The sequence below is a fragment of the Aquarana catesbeiana genome, linkage group LG01 (assembly GCF_042186555.1).
Source record: "Aquarana catesbeiana isolate 2022-GZ linkage group LG01, ASM4218655v1, whole genome shotgun sequence".
Lineage (NCBI taxonomy): Eukaryota > Metazoa > Chordata > Amphibia > Anura > Ranidae > Aquarana > Aquarana catesbeiana.
The window spans coordinates 970,956,984-970,972,787 of NC_133324.1; the positions used below are offsets into that span (position 1 = coordinate 970,956,984).

Consider the following 15,804-nt stretch of genomic DNA (forward strand, 5'->3'; position numbering starts at 1 on the left):
ACCAGGCCCTTCAGGTCTTGTATGGATTTTAAGGGGAAACCCGCGCCAAAAAAAATAAACGGCGTGGGGTCCCCCCAAAAATCCATACCAGACCCTTATCCGAGCACGCAACCTGGCAGGCCGCAGGAAAAGAGGGGGGGACGAGAGAGTGGCCCCCCTCCTGAACCATACCAGGCCACATGCCCTCAACATTGGGAGGGTGCTTTGGGGTAGCCCCCCAAAACACCTTGTCCCCATGTTGATGAGGACAAGGGCCTCATCACCACAACCCTGGCCGTTGGTTGTGGGGTATGCGGGCGGGAGGCTTATCGGAATCTGGAAGCCCCCTTTAACAAGGGGACCCCCAGATCCCAGCCCCACCTGTGTGGAATGGTAAGGGGGTACTTACCCCTACCATTTCACTAAAAAACTGTCAAAAATATTAAAAATGACAAGAGACAGTTTTTGAGAATTCCTTTATTTAAATGCTTCTTCTTTCTTCTATCTTCCTTCATCTTCTTCTTCTTCTTCTGGTTCTTCCTCCGGCGTTCTTGTCCAGCATCTCCTCCGCTGCGTCTTCTATCTTCTTCTCCTCGGGCCGCTCCGCCTGAAGCTGTGGAACTTGGTGTAAGTGGAGCTGGAATAAGTGGGAGTTAAAAAACCAGAGTTAGAGTGTACAAGTCTTGCTGTTTGTTTGCTGTTTGTTTGCTGTTTGTTTGCTGTTTGTTTACTGGGTGGCATTTTTGGGGCTTTTCCTTTTAGTTTTTAATTTGCCTTTTGCTGTCACTTTTTAAATAGCTTTTTTTTTTTTTCTCTGGTTCCATCAATTAAGGGGTGTGGTTAATTGCTCACAGGTGCCTATTTAACTGGTTGTAGGACTCAGTCTGAGCATGCTCAGTCTGAAGCTGTGGAACTTGGTGTAAGTGGAGCTGGAATAAGTGGGAGTTAAAAAACCAGAGTTAGAGTGTACAAGTCTTGCTGTTTGTTTGCTGTTTGTTTGCTGTTTGTTTACTGGGTTGCATTTTTGGGGCTTTTCCTTTTAGTTTTTAATTTGCCTTTTGCTGTCACTTTTTAAATAGCTTCTTTTTTTTTTTTTTTTTTCTCTGGTTCCATCAATTAAGGGGTGTGGTTAATTGCTCACAGGTGCCTATTTAACTGGTTGTAGGACTCAGTCTGAGCGTGCTCAGTCTGAAGCTGTGGAACTTGGTGTAAGTGGAGCTGGAATAAGTGGGAGTTAAAAAAACAGAGTTTAAAACAGGAGGTTATAACAGGGGTCATAGTACCTGTGTAGTGTGAGTATCTGAGTGTTGTCTGAGTAGTGTGTGTGGATCGTTAGTACTTGTGTATTGTGTACTGTATACTTGTGTATTGCGAGTGCACGTAGGTCTGTGAGTACCTGTGTATTGTCTTGTTGAGTACCTGTGTATTGTCTTGTTGAGTACCTGTGTATTGTCTTGTTGTGTACCTGTGTATTGTCTTGAGTATTAGTGCCAGGAAGCTAGCTGTTAGGTAATTTGGACAGGGTAAAATCCCCAAATCCTCACTATATTCAATAGGTACGATGCCCGGCGGGTGTGGAGAGGCGACTCTTTGTACATCTTGCCGCATGTATGCGTTCCTTGATCATCCGATCGAGGGCGAATACTGCTGTGCAAGATGTAAGCACATTGTTTCCCTGGAAGCCCAGGTTCTGAATCTGGGGAAGCAACTGTCAGCACTGAGAAGTCCCTCCATACTAAAGGTGAGCCAGGAACGTACACGGCAGGTGCCGGCAGGGGCCAGCACAGAGGCGGGTGGAGACAAAGAGGTGCAGGCACTAGCAAAGAGTAGATGGGTGACAGTCAGGAGGGGTAGAGGGGGAAGTGCCAGAGAGGCCTATCCAGGACTGGAGCATCCCAATAAGTACGCTCCATTGAGTGACATTGGTGAAACCAGTCAGGGACCAGCACTGCTGGAGATGAGGGACTCTCCTAGCTGCCAGTGGAAGAACTCCCCCAGTGAGAGTGGGGGGGCAGCAAAGGGAAAGGAAAGACAGATTCTGGTGGTAGGGGACTCAATTCTTAGAAGGACAGAGAGGGCAATCTGTAACCAAGACCTGAAGCGCCGAACAGTATGTTGTCTACCGGGCGCTCGGGTTCGGCACATCACAGATCTTGTGGACAGATTACTGGGAGGGGCTGGGGAAGACCCGGCTGTCATGGTGCACGTTGGCACCAATGACAAAGTCAGAGGCAGATGGAGTGTCCTAAAGAACGATTTTAGGGATTTAGGTGCTAAATTGAGGAAAAGGACCTCCAAGGTAGTGTTCTCAGGAATACTATCGGTACATCAAGCCACACCAGAAAGGCAGAGGGAGATTAGGGAAGTAAACAAGTGGCTGAAGAGCTGGTGTAGTAAGGAGAGGTTTGGGTTCCTGGAGGACTGGGCCGACTTCTCAGTCGGTAACTGGTACTATAGAAGGGACGGACTGCACCTAAATGAGGAGGGTGCAGATCTGCTGGGAATGAAGATGGCCAAAAAGTTAGAGGGGTTTTTAAACTAGGCGATGGGGGGGAGGGTCCAGAGACAGTGATAGCCAGCGCAGAAGATATTCCAGAGGGTAGTATTGGGGGCATTAGTGGTAGGTTAACCAAAGCACAAAAACACAAGGTGAGTATAGTAGCAAGTCCTAGTTGCAATCTTGAAACACCCAATACGAGGACAATATGCGACCGGTCTAAACTATGTGGCATGTTCACTAATGCCAGGAGCATGGCGGACAAGATGGGTGAACTAGAGATACTGTTGTACAAGGAGGATTTGGATTTTGTGGGAATTTCAGAAACCTGGTTCAACAGCTCTCATTATTGGCTGGCAAACATTCAAGGGTATACCCTATACCGCAAGGATAGAGAGGGTAAAAAAGGGGGAGGGGTATGCCTATATATCAAGAATAATGTACAAGCGAATGTGAGAGATGACATCACTGAGGGAGCTAGAGAGGAGGTGGAATCTTTATGGGTAGAGCTCCAAAGGGATGAAGCTAAGGGGAAAATAATACTGGGAGTATGCTATAGGCCCCCTAACCTGAGGGAGGAAGTGGAGACGGATCTCCTATCACAAATTGGATTAGCAGCAAGGATGGGAAGTGTTATCATAATGGGGGATTTTAATTATCCAGACATAGACTGGGCGGAGGGAACCGTGCATTCATTTAAGGCTCGCCAGTTCCTTAATGTCTTGCAGGACAATTTTATGGGTCAGATGGTAGACGCACCAACTAGAAATAAAACATTACTGGATCAACTGATTACCAACAATACAGACCTGATCACAGATGTGGAAATACGGGGCAATTTAGGTAACAGCGATCACAGGTCAATTAGTTTCAGTATAAATCATACAAATAGGAAACATGAAGGGAACACAAAGACACTGAATTTCAAAAGAGCCAACTTCCCTAAACTACAAACCTTGCTAAAAGGCATAAATTGGGATAAAATATTAGGAACAAAGAATACTGAGGAGAGATGGGTTTGCTTTAGGAGCATATTAAATAAGGGCATTAGCCAATGTATCCCATTGGGTAATAAATTTAAAAGAGCGAACAAAAATCCTGGATGGCTTAACTCCAATGTAAAAATGCATATAAAAGCAAAGGAGAAGGCCTTCAAAAAATACAAGGTTGAGGGATCATCCTCAGCATTCAGACTTTATAAAAAATGCAATAAGAAATGTAAGGGTGCAATTAGGACGGCTAAGATAGAACATGAAAGACACATAGCGGAGGAGAGCAAAAAAAATCCCAAGAAATTCTATAAGTACGTAAACAGTAAAAAAGGGAGGACAGACCATATTGGCCCCATAAAGAATGAGGAAGGACATCTGGTTACAAAGGATGGGGAGATGGCAAAGGTATTGAATTTATTCTTCTCCTCAGTCTTCACGAGTGAATCAGGGGGCTTCAGTAACCAAAACTGCAGTGTTTATCCTCATGACACAACACAGGAAGCACCTCATGGTTAACAGAGGACAGAATTAAAATTAGACTTGAGAAACTTAACATTAATAAATCACCGGGACCAGATGGCTTGCATCCGAGGGTACTTAGGGAACTCAGTCAGGTGATTGCCAGACCGTTGTTCCTAATTTTTACAGACAGACTATTGACTGGAATGGTACCAGCTGATTGGAGAAAAGCCAATGTAGCACCAATATTTAAAAAGGGCCCAAAAAACATCCCTGGGAATTACAGACCAGTTAGCCTAACATCAATAGTATGTAAACTCTTGGAAGGGATGATAAGGGACTATATACAAGATTTTAGTAATAAGAATGATATCATTAGCAGTAATCAGCATGGATTCATGAAGAATCGTTCTTGCCAAACCAATCTATTAACCTTCTATGAGGAGGTGAGTTGCCATCTAGATAAAGGAAGGCCCGTAGACGTGGTGTATCTGGATTTTGCAAAAGCATCTGACACAGTTCCCCATAAACGTTTACTGTACAAAATAAGGTGCGTTGGCATGGACCATAGGGTGAGTACATGGATTGAAAACTGGCTACAAGGGCGAGTTCAGAGGGTGGTGATAAATGGGGAGTACTCAGAATGGTCAGGGGTTGGTAGTGGGGTTCCCCAGGGTTCTGTGCTGGGACCAATCCTATTTAATTTGTTTATAAACGACTTGGAGGATGGGATAAACAGTTCAATCTCTGTATTAGCAGACAATACTAAGCTAAGCAGGGCAATAACTTCTCCGCAGGATGTGGAAATCTTGCAAAAAGACCTGAACAAATTAATGGGGTGGGCGACTACATGGCAAATGAGGTTCAATGTAGAAAAATGCAAAATAATGCATTTGGGTGGCAAAAATATTACTGCAAACTATACACTGGGGGGAGAACCTCTGGGGGAATCTAGGATGGAAAAGGACCTGGGGGTCCTAGTAGATGATAGGCTCAGCAATGGCATGCAATGCCAAGCTGCTGCTAATAAAGCAAACAGAATATTGGCATGCATTAAAAGGGGGATCAACTCCAGAGATAAAACAATAATTCTCCCGCTCTACAAGACTCTGGTCCGGCCGCACCTGGAGTATGATGTCCAGTTCTGGGCACCAGTCCTCAGGAAGGATGTACTGGAAATGGAGCGAGTACAAAGAAGGGCAACAAAGCTAATAAAGGGTCTGGAGGATCTTGGTTAAGAGGAAAGGTTGCGAGCTCTGAACTTATTCTCTCTGGAGAAGAGACGCTTGAGAGGGGATATGATTTCAATTTACAAATACTGTACTGGTGACCCCACAATAGGGATAAAACTTTTTCGCAGAAGAGAGTTTAATAAGACTCGTGGCCACTCATTACAATTAGAAGAAAAGAGGTTTAACCTTAAACTACGTAGAGGGTTCTTTACTGTAAGAGCAGCAAGGATGTGGAATTCCCTTCCACAGGCGGTGGTCTCAGCGGGGAGCATTGATAGCTTCAAGAAACTATTAGATAATCACCTGAATGATCGCAACATACAGGGATATGTAATACTGACACATAATCACACACATAGGTTGGACTTGATGGACTTGTGTCTTTTTTCAACCTCACCTACTATGTAACTATGTAACTATGTAAGAAGAAGAAGATGAAGGAAGATAGAAGAAAGAAGAAGCATTTAAATAAAGGAATTGTCAAAAACTGTCTCTTGTCATTTTTAACATTTTTGACAGTTTTTTAGTGAAATGGTAGGGGTAAGTACCCCCTTACCATTTCACACGGGGGGGCGGGATCTGGGGGTCCCCTTGTTAAAGGGGGCTTCCAGATTCCGATAAGCCCCCCGCCCGCAGACCCCCACAACCACCGGCCAGGGTTGTGGGGATGAGGCCCTTGTCCTCATCAACATGGGGACAAGGTGTTTTGGGGGGCTACCTCAAAGCACCCTCCCAATGTTGAGGGCATGTGGCCTGGTACGTTTAAGGAGGGGGGGGCGCTCTCTCGTCCCCCCCTCTTTTCCTGCGGCCTGCCAGGTTGTGTGCTCGGATAAGGGTCTGGTATGGATTTTTGGGGGGACCCCACGCCGTTTTTTTTTTGGCACGGGGTTCCCCTTAAAATCCATACCAGACCTAAGGGGCCGGTATGGAATTTAGGGTGACCCCCACGTCATTTTGTTTTATAAATTTTGGCTGGGGTTCCCCTTAATATCCCTACCAGACCTGATGGGCCTGGTATGGAATTTAGGGGGACCCCCACGTCATTTTTTTTTTTTAATTTTGGTTCGGGGTTCCCCTGTGGGGAATTCCCATGCCGTTTTTATCAATGAACTTCTATGTGTATTGTCGGACCGGCAATTCATTAATAGCTGCGAGTAGTTTTAAATGGCTTTTTTCCTTTAAAATGTCATTTTGCTCTCGGACTGTTCTAAACACGAGAAACATGCGCCCCTTTACAGGCATACTATAGACACCCCCCAGCTACGAAATTTAAAGGGATATTACACTTTTATTGTTTGACTTTAAGCATTAATAAAATCACTGCTCCTGAAAAAACGACCATTTTTAAAACTTTTTTTTGCATTGATCCATGTCCCCTGGGGCAGGACCCAGGTCCCCAAACACTTTTTATGACAATACCATGAATATAAGCCTTTAAAATTAGCACTTTTGATTTCTCCCATAGACTTTTAAGGGGTGTTCCGCGGCATTCAAATTTGCCGCGAACACCCCAAATTGTTCGCTGTTCGGCATGAGTTCGACTCGAACTCGAAGCTCATCCCTAGTAGTGACTCTTTGATCTGAGACCAGCAATTCGTAGAAGTGGGCCCTTGAGCTGAGACCAAGAATTCATAGACGTGGACCTTTGAGCCACCACCAGCAATAAGTAGAAGTAGACCTTTGTACTGAGACCACAAATTGGTAGTAGTAGAAATTTGAGCTGAGAACAATAATTAGTAGAAGTGGACCTTTGAGTTGAGACCAACAACTGGTAAAAAAAAAAAAGGACATTTGAGCTGAGACCAGTAATTGGTAGTAGTAAATATATGAGCTAAGATCAGCAATTGGTAGTAATGGACCTTTGAGTGTGGACCAGCATTTGGTATTAGTAGACCTTAGAGCCTATACCAGCAGTTGGTCATAGTACAAAAACCAGAAATTGATTAAACAGAATTCTTTTTCACCTTTAGCTTCCTCCGGCAGAGAAGGGGTTGCAGAAACATGAACTGGATTTCACAGATCCTACCTAGGCAGAAAGCCTGGGAGCAAAATCCCTTTAGACTCCTCTTCATCTCAGGCAGCAGGTCTAACAGGCAACAAAAATCTTCCAACAGGACCTCTTTCCAGGCTAAGCCTGAGGAAAAAACATCCTTCTAGAAGGTTTCTTCAGTTATTTATTCTCTTTCCTAGCCCAAATCACTGACATAAAATACTCAGTGATTGACCAAGCTTGGATAAACGTTCATGACCCCATTGTTCTTAGGAGAAAACTAATGGACATGTGCAGAATTAAAAAATTAGTTTTGTTTTGTTTAATTTCGATTGGTTATTTATATAAATTTGTTTAGTTAAATTGGTTTTCGGGATTAGTTTTGTTTATTCGTATTGATTTGCATTTTCTGAATTCTGCATTCGAATCGATTTGAATTCAAATTGTTTTTGATTTGTTTTCCAATTTCCAAAGAGAATAAAATAGAATAGAAAATAAAAGAATTGAATACAAAAAAATAGAATAGAAAAGAAAAGAATATAACAGAAAATAAAAAAATAGAATATAATAGAATAAAACAGAACAAAATTGCAAATAAAAGAACAGAATAGAATCAAATAGAAATAGAAACGAATAGCATAGAATGGAATAAAAAAAAAAGAATAGAATAAAATAGAAAGAAAATAACCAACTTCTGAAATTCGAATAGAAAAAAATAGAATAGAAACCTCTTTTCTTCTAATTTTAGTATCTTTTCTCTGCAGGATGGATGGGTTTGCTCTCCAGACTGGGTTAACCCCAGATGAGAGGGAGTCTGCTATAGTTAGAGTCACTGACACGTGATCTGACCAGGTAATATTGTTAATCGTCGTTTTGATGGTTCGGGTTAGGAGACCTTGGTCCACTAGGAAGAGGTCAATGCAGGAGTAAGAATGGTGGGTTGCAGAAAAAAAAAGGTGAAATCTCTTTCACCTGCATTGCAACAACGCCACGCGTCATACAAGCCATGTTGATGAAGTGAGTTTTGAAGAGAAGGGCCTGTACGAGTGGATGTAGAGGTTGAGTCTATGGTTTTATCTGGAGCAAGGTTAAAATCACCACAAATCACTAGGGCCCCTCTCCTGAGTAGGTCAATCTTCTTTAACAACTTGTTAAGGAATTTAATTTGATGGGAGTTGGGGGGTGTAAACATTTGTGATTTTATATGTGGTAGAGTTGATGTCACATATCAAAATGAGGTACCTGCCACTGGGGTCTTGAATTTCTTCATGGAGCTGGAATGAGACCATGTCTCTGATTGCTGTGAGGACCCCCCTTTTCTTTGCCTCAGCGTTTGCGGTAAAGTTGTATGGGTAGTTCTTGTGTAAGTATTTGGGCTGTGCAGTGGCGCAGAAGTGTGTTTCCTGCGCACACAGGATATCACTACCGATTGCTGGTTCTCAGCTCAAAGGTCCACTTTTACTAATTACTGGTGTTGGCTCAAAGGTCCACTTCTAACTATTGCTGGTCTGGGCCCAAAAGATTATTATGGTCTGAGCTCTAAGGTGCACTTCTACCAACTTCTGGTCTTAGCTCAAGGGTCCACTAATACCAATTGCTGGACTGGGCTCAAAGGTACACTACTACCAATTGCTGGTCTGGGCTCAAATACCCACTATTAATAAATTATGGTCTCAGCTCAAACGTCCATTACTGCCAATTGCTGGTCTTAGCTCAAAGGTCAACTTCTACTAAATGCTGGTCTTAGCTGAAAGCTCCACTAATACTAATTGCTTGTCTCCGCTCAAATGGCTACTACTAACAATTGCTAATCTCTTGCTCAAAGATTCACGTCTAATTGCTGGTCTCAGCTCAGAGGTCCACCCGCAGACCAGGTGCACCCGCAGACCCACGTGCACTCGCAGACCCACGTGCACCCGCAGACCACGTGCACCCGCAGACCACGTGCAGTCGCAGACCACGTGCACTCGCCGAACCATGTGCACCCGCAGACCCACATGCACTCGCAGCCTATGTGCACTCACAGACCCACGTGCACCCGCAGACCCTTGTGCACTCGCAGACCCACGTGCACCCGCCGACTCACGTGCACCCGCCGACTCACGTGCACCCGCAGACTATGTGCACCCGCAGACATACGTGCACCCACAGACCCACGTGCATTCGCAGCCTATGTGCACTCACAGACCCAATTTCCAAAAAACTAAAATGCGTCTGAATTTGGAACGAAACGAACTGCACATGTCTAAAAACCACCAAACCCAGATAACATGAACAGAGCTCAGGCTGGCTACACTAAATCTAAACTACACTCCGACTCATGGCAGGGTCCTTACATGTATAATGGAGAAAAGTGATGTCACTAAGTTGTCTATGTTGTCTGGCAGGGGTGCCTGGAGTACAAGAGTGGCTGAACAAAAGTGAGGAATTCTGGGAAGGTATGTATTTTTAATTTAAAATGTATATTTTATTACAACTTTTAGTAGTCTCTCAATCTCTCTCTGTATTAGCGTGTTGTGATCTCTGCTAATTAGAAATCAGGCCGGGGGGAGGGGGGACCTGAGTTGATCGGTCTCTACTGCAATGCATGATGGAAAAATTAGGATATTAGGATTGGGACATTTAGGTGACTAACCTGTATTGATTCACAACACTGGAGAAACCTGAGATCTCTGACCTGTATATGTTGTCTGGCAGGAATTCGTAGACCACGAGACTTATTGGGAGACACTTTCTGGAAAAGTATGTACATTTTAAAATATATATTATATATATTACAGTATACATTTCTGGTATGAGCCAATTTACTAGGCAATAACTTTTACCCCGATTTTCAAAAAAATACAACTTTTTTGGGATAAACACGACTTCCTTTTGGTAATATTGTCTAGCAAAAGTTATTTAATATTTTATGCAAACATTAGACAAAAAAAAAAAAAGACAAAAATAAAAAAGCTATTTTATTTTACACTTGATGTCAGTTTAACCACTTGAGGACCGGAAGGATTTTCCCCCTTAATGACCAGGCCGTTTCTTGCGATACGGCACTGCGTCGCTTTAACTGACCATTGCGTGGTCATGTGACCACGTACCCAAACAAATAGAGCTTTCTATTGGTGGTATTTGATTGTTTCTGCTGTTTTAATTTTTTTTGCTCTATAAACAAAAAAAGATAATTTTGAAAATTTTTTTTTTTTACTTTTTGCTATAATACATATCCCAAAAAAGGTATAAAAAAAACGAATTTATTCATCAGTTTAGGCCAATATGAATTCTTCTACATATTTCTGGTAAAACAAATTGCAATGCACGTATTTTGTTTGGCTTGCGCAAAATTTCTCGCGTCTACAAACTATGGGATAGATTTGGGGACTTTTATTTTTTTTTATGGTACGGGGTTCCCCTTAAAATTTTTTTTATTGTTTTTACTGGCAATGGCGGCGATCTGCGATTTTTAGCAGGACTGCGACATTGTAGCGGACAAATCTGAACCCAAATGACACTTTTTGGGGACCAGTGACATTATTACATTGATCAGCGCTATAAAAATGCACTGATCAATGGCACTGGCAGGGAAGGGGTTAACACTGGGGGCGATTAAAGTGGTTAAGTGTTTTCCCTCAGTGTGTTCTAACTGTAGGGGGGATGGGCTGCCTGGGACATGACACAGATCGCTGTTCCCGATCACTGAGGACGGCAGATATCTGCCATGTCACTAGGCAGAACAGGAATCTGCTTTTTTACAAAGACAGATCCCCATTCTGACTCTGTACTAGGCGATCGCGTCCCTTCCCCCCGACCCGTGGGCATGCTCTCGCAGTGTGCAGAGGGCACAAGAGTCCGCCGCCCGCAACTGCTCCTGCACGAGCCGCAGTACATGTACGGTGATTCTCGCAGAAGAGCCAACCTGCCGCAGTACAACTGCAGCGGACGGTCTTTAACTATTATTTAACTTTTGTATTTTTGTAGTTAAACATACATTCTATTGTATAGATCGTCTTGTTAAAAAATGGCACCACAATGATGCTTCTGGTACAAAGAATTGCAAAGTTATCTACTTTGTATCTCCTTATCTCCTGTCTGATCAATGTTTATAAAGTCTGGATGTCACACCACTTCCTCAAACCCAATCTCTCCAAAACCGAACTTATAATCCCCCCCATGTGCCCCTTTCCCTTCCCCTGATCTCGCTGTCAAAATTGATGGCACAACTATCAGCCCTTCCCAACATGCCAAGGTTCTAGGTGTAGTCCTGGACTCTAAACTCTCCTTTAAGCACCACGTCCGATCACTGTCCAAATCCTGCCGCCTCAACCTCCGCAACATCTCCAATTACGCCCCTTTCTAACCAATGACACAACAAAGCTCTTAATTCACTTGCTAGTCATCTCTCGCCTCGACTACTGCAACTCCCTTCTCATTGGCTTACCTCTACATAGTCTATCACCTCTCCAATCCATCATGAATGGTGCTGCCAGACTCATCCACCTGACCAATCGCTCTGTCTCTGCTACTCCTCTCTGTCAATCCCTCCACTGGCTTCTGGTCAGCCAATGAATTAAATTCAAAATACTAACAACTACGTACAAAGCCCCCAGCTACATCACTAGCCTAGTCTCTAAATACCAACCTACTCGCTCTCTTCATTCCTCTCATGACCTCCTGCTCTCTAGCTCCCTTGTCACCTCCTCCCATGCTCGCTTCCAGGACTTTTCCAGAGCCTCTCCAATCCTATAGAACTCCCTACCCCAATCTGTTCGATCATCTCCTACTCTATTAGCTTTTAGACAATCCCTGAAAACCCTCCTCTTCAGAGAAGCCTATCCTACCCACACCTAACAACTGTATTTTCTCCATCAGCTCATCCCCCACAGTTATTACCTTTTGTTCCACTTGACTCTCCCTTCTAGATTGTAAGCTCTAACAAGCAGAGCCCTCTGATCCCTCCTGTATTGATTTGTATTGTAAGTGTACTGTCTGCCCCCATGTTGTAAAGCACTGGTGCAATATAAATCCTGTATAACAATAATAATAATAAACAATGTTAATTTGTACCTATTTCTTGTCTGATCAATGTCTATACAGAATGTTACTTTGTATCTCTCTTTCTCCCGCCTGAGCAATGTTTATAAACAATTTTACTTTGTATCTCTCTATCTCCCATCTGAGCAATGTTTATAAACAATGCTACTTTGTATCTCTCTATCTACCGCCTGAGCAATGTTTATAAACAATGTTACTTTGTATCTCTCTATCTCCCGTCTGATCAATGTTGGATATAACTAGTTGTATTATCTATCTGTCTTTGTGTTATCTGATGGTAATTCTCTGGGCATAGGAGAGGGAAGGCCGGCATTGTGAGTCATGCTGACAGTTTGCTGACAGGAGGAGTGAGCAGAGAGAAGATACCATTCAGTGGCGGGTCTCTGACCAAGTTGTATTGCTTATTTGAGTGGAGAAAAATGACATCATTAATCAATTTATTCTTTCTGGCAGAGCTGGCTGAATCCCAGGACTGGCTGAGTAGATTCAAACAATTCTTCCCAGGTATTGTATACCACACATATACAGTTCACATGTGCTTGCTTTCAGATCTGCTTTTACAGGAATTCCAAGGATAGAAATAAATAAGTCAGTCCTCTCCGCTCCTCCCAAGACCTTCTGCTCTCTAGCTCCCTTGTCTCCTCCTCTCATGCTCATCTCCAGGACTTCTCCTGAGCCTCTCCCATCTTCTGGAATGCACTACCCCGATCTGTCCGGCTATCTCCTACTCTGTCCACTTTTAGGCGATCCCTGAAAACACATCTCTTCAGGGTGGCCTCCAGCCAACAACCAAATCTTCCACTCCCCTCATCAGTTCATCCCTCACAGTCCCTACCTTTAGTTTCACCAGCCCCCCCCCCCCCCTTAGATTGTAAGCTCCCAGGAGCAGGGCTTCTCTAACCCTCTTATTTTGAATTGTACTGTTGGTGTATTGTCTCCCTACATTGTAAAGCGCTGCGCAAACTGTTGAGAAAATAGAATGTAGAGCAAGTACTGGGGAGCTTCACTGGCTACATGCTTTCTCTGGGTCACTTAGCAGTGAAACGAGAATTAGGAACCTCAAACTTCTTTATTATGCCATCCCAGTGAACAGAAGGACCTTAATAGTTGAGGCCTTTACTGGGTGAAACATGTTAGAGTGGGTTCTCCCATGGGTAGGAGACCAAGCTGAATCTCACTAAATTTTGAGGCAATGTGCAGATTGGTGCCATTTGGTTGAAGTCCTCGATGTGTCTGAAGAACCATTATTCAAACCAATCAGCACCTACAAACATTGTGGCATTGTAAAACTCTGACATTCACAGACATGACTAGGCATGATGAGAACTGTAGTTCCTACAGTTCCTACAGGCCTAGAGTGGGATGATGTCATCAGGATTTACATGATTGTGTCATCTCTAAACCAGAATCTCAGTCCAGGTTGTAGATAGTGACCTTGGATGATGCCTAAAAGAAGATGCCATCATCTTTCTAACGAGAAAAATAGATAAAGTCATTAGCAGGGGTAGTAATGTGACCTCTGTGAAAGAGAATAGATGCCCCAATTTAGTCAACAGAAAAAAACAGCTGGCAACTCCATGAACCTCAAACTTCTTTAATTTCATCCCAGTGAGTAGAAGGACCTTATTTGTTGAGGCCTTTACTGAGTGAAACATGTTATAGGGCGTACACACGGTCGGACTTTGTTCGGACATTCCGACAACAAAATCCTAGGATTTTTTCCGACGGATGTTGGCTCAAACTTGTCTTGCATACACACGGTCACACAAAGTTGTCGGAAAATCCAATCATTCTGAACGCGGTGACGTAAAACACGTACGTCAGGACTATAAACGGGGCAGTGGCCAATAGCTTTTATCTCTTTATTTATTCTGAGCATGCGTGGCACTTTGTCCGTCGAATTTGTGTACACACGATAGGAATTTCCGACAACAGATTTTGTTGTCGGAAAATTTTATCTCCTGCTCTCCAACTTTGTGTGTCGGAAAATCCAATGGAAAATGTGTGATGGAGCACACACACGGTCGGAATTTCCGACAACACGCTCCGATCGGACATTTTCCATTGGAAAATCCGACCGTGTGTACGGGGCATTAGAGTGGGTTCTCCCATGAGTAGGCTACCAAGCTGAAGCTCACTATATGTTGACGCAATGTGCAGATGGATGCCATTTGGTTGAAATACTCGATGTGTCTGAAGAACCATTATTCAACCCAATCAGCACCTGAAAACATTGTGCCCAGTTAGCTGGGATAACAGATTGGGGCATCTCAAACAGAAGCAATGCATCGCTCAGAGCAGTGGAGCCATGGTATGTAGCTGGAAGCTGTATTCCTTTCCTGGTGACCAAGCTGTTGTATCCTCCCATCCACCAAAAGACAATATAGTCAACAGAAAAAAAAAAACAGCTGACAAGAACCTCAAACATCTTTATTATGACATCCCAGGGAGTAGACAGACAGTGTCAGATGCATTTCGGCAATAGTTGTGCTGTGAACAAGGCTTATCGCTGAAACGCGTCTGCCACTGTCTGTCTACTCACTGGGATGGCATAATAAAGAAGTTTAAGGTTCATGGAGTTGCCAGCTGTTTTTTTTTTTTGGACTAGATCTGGACATCTATTCCCTTTCACAAATGTCACATCACCGCCCCTGCTTATGACTGTATCTACTTTTCTCTCTAGAAGGATGGTGACATCTTCTTTCAGGCATAATCCAAGGTCACTGTCTACCTCCTGGACTGAGATTCTTGTTCAGAGATGACACAATCATGTAAATCCTGATGACATCATCTCACTCTAGGCACAGTAATTGAACTGAAGCTCAGGGGAAGGGGGGGCTTCCTGATGGGAAAAAAGGTGGAGCATTGATTAGAAAAATTATACTGATGCTGTCAGAGATGTATTCATGCAGATGTGTAAAGATACTGACAGGTCCACTTTAAGAGACTCTGCCTCCTTCCCCAGTGCTTGCAGCAGCTGTTCTTTTCTCAGATTGAATGAAGTTATCCTATAATAAGGAAGGAGCAGCCTGTGTTTTGTTGGAGTAGGTCAGTCAGAAGTAGGGATCAGATGAATATAGCTGGGTTTGGTTTGGGAGGGGTTCAGGGAGCTTACTGATGATCTGGTGCCAAATTCCCACATCTGAACCCCATTAAAGTCAATGGGAGTCATGGGAGGCTGGGTACTGCCATGTGGGATCAACACCAAGCAAGCAAGAAAAAAAATGTTTGGTGGGAGCAACAATTTTAATAATGGTTCAAGTAAAACATTAAAATGCAAAATTCCTTTAACCACTTCAATACCGGGCACTTCCCCCCCTTCCTGCCCAGGACAATTTTCAGCTTTCAGCGCTGTCGCACTTTGAATGACAATTGCGCAGTCACGTAACACTGCACCCAAACTAAATTTTTATCATTTTCTTCCCACAAACAAAGCTTTCTTTTGTTGGTATTTGATCAATTCTGGGGTTTTTATTTTGTTGCTACAAAAGACCGAAATTTTTGAAAAAAAAAAGTTTTTCTTTGTTTCTGTTATAAAATTTGGTTTTCTCCTTTACTGATGGGCACTAATGAGGCGGCACTGATGGGCACTGATAAGGTGGCACTGATGGG

General features: G+C 43.5%; 1 protein-coding gene across 1 annotated transcript in view; it reads left to right on the top strand.

Annotated features, from left to right (window-relative positions):
• Nucleotides 1-15,804, top strand: part of LOC141122958 (uncharacterized) — a 76,182-nt gene that overhangs the window by 27,018 nt on the left and 33,360 nt on the right. The window contains exons 4-6 of the mRNA XM_073612019.1: nucleotides 9,537-9,587; nucleotides 9,847-9,891; nucleotides 12,646-12,696. Of these exons, the coding sequence (XP_073468120.1) occupies nucleotides 9,537-9,587; nucleotides 9,847-9,891; nucleotides 12,646-12,696 (147 nt within the window). The remainder of the gene's footprint in view (nucleotides 1-9,536; nucleotides 9,588-9,846; nucleotides 9,892-12,645; nucleotides 12,697-15,804) is intronic.